At 37.5% G+C, this 6,000-nt stretch overlaps 1 protein-coding gene across 6 annotated transcripts in view; it reads right to left on the bottom strand.

The window, feature by feature from the left end:
- Positions 1 to 1,319: 1,319 nt before the first annotated feature.
- The window catches only part of EYA4 (EYA transcriptional coactivator and phosphatase 4), a 300,751-nt gene continuing 296,070 nt past the window's right edge, over positions 1,320 to 6,000 (bottom strand). For all 6 annotated transcript variants that reach the window (XM_032843485.1, XM_032843484.1, XM_032843486.1 and 3 more), the window contains one exon: positions 1,320 to 2,513. In XM_032843485.1, the coding sequence (XP_032699376.1) occupies positions 2,433 to 2,513 (81 nt within the window). In that variant the 3' untranslated portion in view covers positions 1,320 to 2,432. The remainder of the gene's footprint in view (positions 2,514 to 6,000) is intronic.

The following is a 6,000-nucleotide window of genomic DNA, read 5'->3' as shown; positions in this document are numbered from 1 at the left end:
GCCAGCAGCCTCTTCTGAACACACAAGCAGGGGAGAAAATGTATGTGAGAAACAGCACTGGGTGATGTCACCGGTGACCCTTCCTTTGCCTGTGAAGAACTATTCCTTTCTGGCCCTGCAGGGTTAGCAGCATTAAAATCCTTGCTTGTTTGATATGAAAAATAATGAAGAGTCTAGATGCAATGCCACAATTCTATCATTTAAAGAAACTGGTTAGAAAGAGAATATTGTTTCATTCACAGTAACAAATATTTAAGGTTTTAGTGCACAAAACAGAATTGATAATCAGTGCAGCTCTTTGATTTTTTTTTAAACTGCCATTTTCAAGCTACATGCCAATAGAAGTGTGAGATGATGATGATGATCATTATTATTAAAATTATTGCAAGCTTAATTTGTCTGCAGCAGTGCTTGGGGCAGAGAGAGCGAAAAGTTACAAAATTTAAAGAATAAGTTTAAAGTTTGTGTGATGAAGTCGGAGTCTTAAAATCTGCAAACTTGGATCTCAAGCTCTTTCTGCCCGGTGTAAATATGGCCTTAGCATTCAGTAAAGAAATATAGGTTTACAACCTAGAAAATTAAACCTCACTTCCATAGTGAATGTTGGGATCAGTGTCCAACAGCACTGATCTCACGGGAGCCACCGAAGCCTCAGATGATGAGCTATCACAAACCAGCCTCTGGTTAGGGGGGCTGCCTATTAGCTGGACTCCTGCTTCCACATTAGGACAGTTTAAACACAGAGCTGCAGGTGCAGACACTATTAAAACACTCCTAGATCTTGAGGTCTTAAATTTCCACAAGGGAAATCATGTCATACAAAATGACAGGAGAACTTGTATCGTGTTCTTAACATGGGCTACACACCAAGAAAAAAAAAAAAAACACATGCACACACACCGATGACAGGTTCTCCTTGAGATGAATGCAAGCCTTGTGCAGGAACAGGGCGGGCAGAAATGAAGGTGCGTGGGTCTCTAAGGGAGAGAAACTGGACTGACGCATACAGATGGAGAACCAGATACTATTTCGCTGTTGTAATTTTAGTATTGCTGCCAAGATCTGGCTCGCTTGCCAATTTATTTTAGGATGATACATTCTAGGTGAAATTTTCATTGACTCACCCTTTCTTCAGAGGGCATTTGGGCATTCGCCTTCCAACACTGATGACATTTTGTTTTTGCAACGGCATTGGGAATGAATGCACTTAGCTTTTATTTTAAGCCATGTTCACTAAATGTGAATTTCAAGCCATGTTCATGGCGTAGCCTAAGAAAGTTTGGGTGCTATTTGTTTATGAATTTAATGAGACTATGTTCCTCTACACAACTTACACATATCAAAAAGTCAAACTCAAAATAGTGTAAGTAGTCTTTAATATGGCTCTTAGTTTTCTCCAGAAGAACTGTAAAAAGGGGTACTCGAGACTTCAACATACATTTCACTTTCTAAGTAAAGGTCCCACAGTCTTTCCCAAACCTTCTGCTTATGGCTGGATGCATAAGTAGTTGCCTCATATAATTATTGGAATTATTAAGAACCCAAATAAAATACAAGCTTTCCTTTATTATCATTGTTTTCTTATTGCAACAAATACTCAGTTTCTTGGTGATGCAGTATTAAGCTCTGATAGCTTGAATTTTAAATTTGGTCATCTTAAGAATGATCACAAAGGTTTTTTTTTTTGTTGTTGTTTTTGTTTTTCATTATCTACAGAGATTTTAACCAAAGTTACACCGTAACACACAAACGCTGTCTTGTCTTTAAGGCACAACACATCAGTATGAACATTCTGTTTGCCAAACTTAAAAAAGAGACATTATGAGACTCCCATTGCCCACCCCCTTCCCTCCCCAAAAAATGAAAGAAAAATTGCATCCACTTGCAAAGTCAGCTGCTAATAAAGTCACAGTAAATTATTTTCATCAATAATTTACACAAATTACAGGTCTAGATAGGATTGTCCTTATACAGTCTGAGTGCATTCCAATTCAGATTTTCTGGGCTAGGTAGGCTAAAGTCAGATTCAAACCTCAGGGCTGAGAAGATCTCCCATTTTGAGGAATGTTGTTGAACACCACCTTGTCGGACGGAGCCTGTGTTGGCGTTCTGCCAGGGTCAGCATTCTTTGCTAAAGCTGTTAATTCCAGTGAGGACTCACTCGGTGTGTACCAGCAACCTCCACAGATTTTTTTTTTTTAAACCATTAAAGTGTTGTAAATATAAGACCATAGAGCTTCCTTTCTGTAGCGCTAAAGTTTAACTCCATTCAGCAATCTGAATTCTTCATTCTGGAATTTTCACTCCAAATATGATTTCATCCTTTAAGACAATTTATATGTGTAAAGCCAGAGGCATTGAATCACACATAAAAATTCAGTGTACTTTGAAATTAAAAAAAAAAAAAATGGATCTCCAGCTAGAGAACACAGTTACAAATACTCTAATTCCAGTGCTTGATGAAGAGCCAAGAGGTCTGAGTGACTTGATATCCTCCAAAAGGGCATGTTGTGCTGTGTATTGACAGAGAGAGGGACAGAGGAGAGAAGGGGAAGGAATGGAGAGAAATCATAACTATCGTCTCAATAAAGCAGCAATAAACACCAAGACGTGTGGTTCACCCATGTTCAAGGGAGGGAACTCAAAGGAGGCAGGATCGTATTTGAAGCCTTGGTAGCATCCATATTATATTGTCAAAATACTAGAGAAATAGATCTGAACTGGATTTTAGTGTTTATAAAAGCAAATACTGAGATTTCTTAGGTAGTTTAGTATTTATTCTGGAAAAGCATGACCAACATCAGCATCCAGGGAAGCAAGTTGAGCATGAAAAGCCTCCATGACTGATAGAAAGCAATTTTTAACCACAACACTCTTTAGAGTTAGAAATAATATTTTAAAAAAATGATAAACTTCCTATGTCCAAGGCTTTTTGTCTATATGAGAGGAAGAAGGTGAATTTCTTTATATGTACTAAATAATTTGAAGCTGGACTATAGAAGGTAGAAAACAATGTGGGGATGATCGACCTTCTTCCTTGTCTGGCGTAAGTAATAAGCCAGTAGCACTGACTTATTTCACTGGTATGGGACTGAGAGAAAGCACTCCAGCATCCATTCACAATAGGGGTGATGTATATTAAAGGGGACAGAAACGACCTCTTCTGGGTAAAATATTCTTAGACATTACAATGGTTTGAGCCTCTCCAAAGATATACCAGGATATAGTATTTGTGTGATAAGTTTCATGAAAAATTGTGATTCCAAAAAACTGTCTAAAAATACTCCATTATGGACAATAATGAAAAAAAGAAATAATGCATGGTAGCAATTAAAACCAAAGCATTATTTGTAATTTTTGCTGATGGTATCTTGTAGAATACATATGTGTAGAGTACATATACATATATTGTATTATACATATATATATAATGGAGATACATATATGTATGTATAACATGGAAAATGTATTATAAATGTTAAACATTAAAATAACAATCACTGTTGTTATGATTCTTTGCTGTCCAATATGGTAGCCAGTAGCCCCATATATCTTTTGAGTACTTGAACTGTGACAAGTCCTGTTCTAAATGCATACTGAATTTCAGAGACTTAGAATGTAAACATCACATTAGTAACTAGTGTATTTATTAGGTGTTGAGACAGTAATATTTTAACATGTTGGGTTAAAGTGTATTACTAAAATTAATTCTCCCTCTTATTTATTTTAATGCAACTTCCAGAAAACTTGCAATTACAATAATGGCTCACATTATATATTTCTATATGGGGCTGCAGTTATAGATTAGTTCTTAACCTTTGAAATCTCTTCTTAAATTTGCAAAAGAAAACATGTTTCTAGGTCCATTTAAAGCACAGAAATTCACCTAGAAGTAACCTTTTTTTTCTCATTCAGCTCAGATCTATTTATAATAACAAAATAGTACTTTGTATTTCTGCGCATGCGATTATAGCCACATCCAAAGGAAAGCATGCATTCTGGATACTAGAGGAACCAGCCACCTGTGTTTCCAAACAGAACCCATAAGCTTTCACCATCACCAAAACTGTACCTACATAAACAACCATTTGGAAATAGCATTCTAACAAGGTTCTCTTCCACTTGGAGTCACGACTTTTTCTCCTGAAGTTTCAGGTATAAAGCAGAGGGTGTAACAACTGAAGAGCCAAGTCCTGTTTTCACACCGTGGATAAGTGGTGTAGACTTTATAGATTTTCAGTTTCAGGCATATAATGTTTCTGGTTTGGAAAAGTGAATTTATATTGCCCTGACCTAGGTATGTGTGAATTTCACATAGTCTACAAGACATGCAAAATGTTTTGCTGCGTTTGTGCATTGACTACTTGTTGTGGGTCATGATGGTGCCAATATGAAAAACAGCAGGACTCTAGACATGGACAAACTTCAAAAGATACTTCGACTGTGTGCCACTGGAAGGCTTTTTAGAAGCAGTTGGCAATGAAAGTTGGGTTTCTTGAGACTCCATCTCTGGTCCAATACAGAATGTCCTAGGGGGTCAGTGTGCTGTCTTGTGTCAGTGATGCTGCCAACAATTACAACCAAGAGCTCTGTGGGAGTCAAAGCCTATGCCAGTTCTCTTAGTGTTAATGGAAAAGCATGGAATTTTTCAATTATGGCTTCCAGTACTTCACCAAACTTTCTAAAACAGAAGCTCGTTCTCTTTCTTCACTTTGCTTGATTTGAATGATCTACAAACCAAAGTCATTTCTTTCAGCTTTCTAGTATAGCTAAACTTTTCTTAAAATTTCTTTTATTTATTTATTTAGGAAAACAGAAATCAGGTAAACCCTTGAGCACTTTGTGAGTGGTTAGTGAAGGCTTCATTAGATGATTTGAGATCTCCTGAGGATAAGGACAACATTCTTTCTATGTACGACATTATAAGCTGATATGTCTCTGTTTAAAAATAGCAAGTATCGGGGCGCCTGGGTGGCTCAGTGGGTTAAGCCTCTGCCTTCGGCTCAGGTCATGATCTTGGGGTCCTGGGATCGAGCCCTGCATTGGGCTCTCTGCTCAGCATGGAGCCTGCTTCCTCCTCTCTCTCTGCCTGCCTCTCTGCCTACTTGTGATCTCTGTCAAATAAATAAATAAAATCTTTAAAAAAAATTAGCAAGCATTGTTTTGCTTTATTTTACAAATTATATGATTTTTTATCCTGGCTGGATGATATTTTGGGGCCATTTAGTAAAGGAAGCATTCGATCTCAGTGTTGTGTCAACCGATAGTTTGGTTCCTAGGACCAATCTCCGGTATCATTCCTCTTTTGATCTTGGGCCAACCATTTAACGGTTTTTAACTACATTAATTTCTTCTTCAGAAATATGGGCCAGATGAAAAGGCTTATTTAAATACCTAGGGCCTACGAGATTTTCTGAGTATGTTCAATGCCAGCTGCTTGGCTTCAATCGAATGCTAGCAGCTTGCTGAAACAGACAACACCCTTCTAGAAGACATAAGGCGTACTGCCTCTAAGTCTCTATGACAAGTTGGCACCAAAGGACCTGGATAATATATGTCATTCTGATAGCATTTACTAAATTCTCTAGCAACAGTGTTTTCCTTCAACTACTAAATCTTTCCTTATCATTTATCACTATGGAACACACTTACTACAAGGCACTCACAAGGACCATTGGCATAAAGGAGGGTGAGCAAGAGGTTAAGAACAGAGCCACTTACATGATTTCTATGGAGCTCCCTAAAGCTATCAGGTTAAGCTTCCTGTGTTTAAAAGTGGTTATTTTCCCCCACCTTTCTCAAAAATCACCATATCTGTGTGCATTACACGTACACACACACACACGCACACACAAATAAATCTGACTAAATTTTTGTACATTTCGTTTCAAATTTCAGGCAAAAAGTGCTAGACTCCAAATGGTTTCTTTGAATGTAAGTATTAACCTTCTCATGCTCTTACAGCTTTGCAGCTACACATTTAAGTCATTTGTCAAGCTG

This window comes from Lontra canadensis, unplaced genomic scaffold (genome assembly GCF_010015895.1).
Source record: "Lontra canadensis isolate GAN:19392208 unplaced genomic scaffold, GSC_riverotter_1.0 scaffold141, whole genome shotgun sequence".
Classification (NCBI taxonomy): domain Eukaryota; kingdom Metazoa; phylum Chordata; class Mammalia; order Carnivora; family Mustelidae; genus Lontra; species Lontra canadensis.
This window is presented reverse-complemented; position numbering and strand designations above follow the sequence as displayed.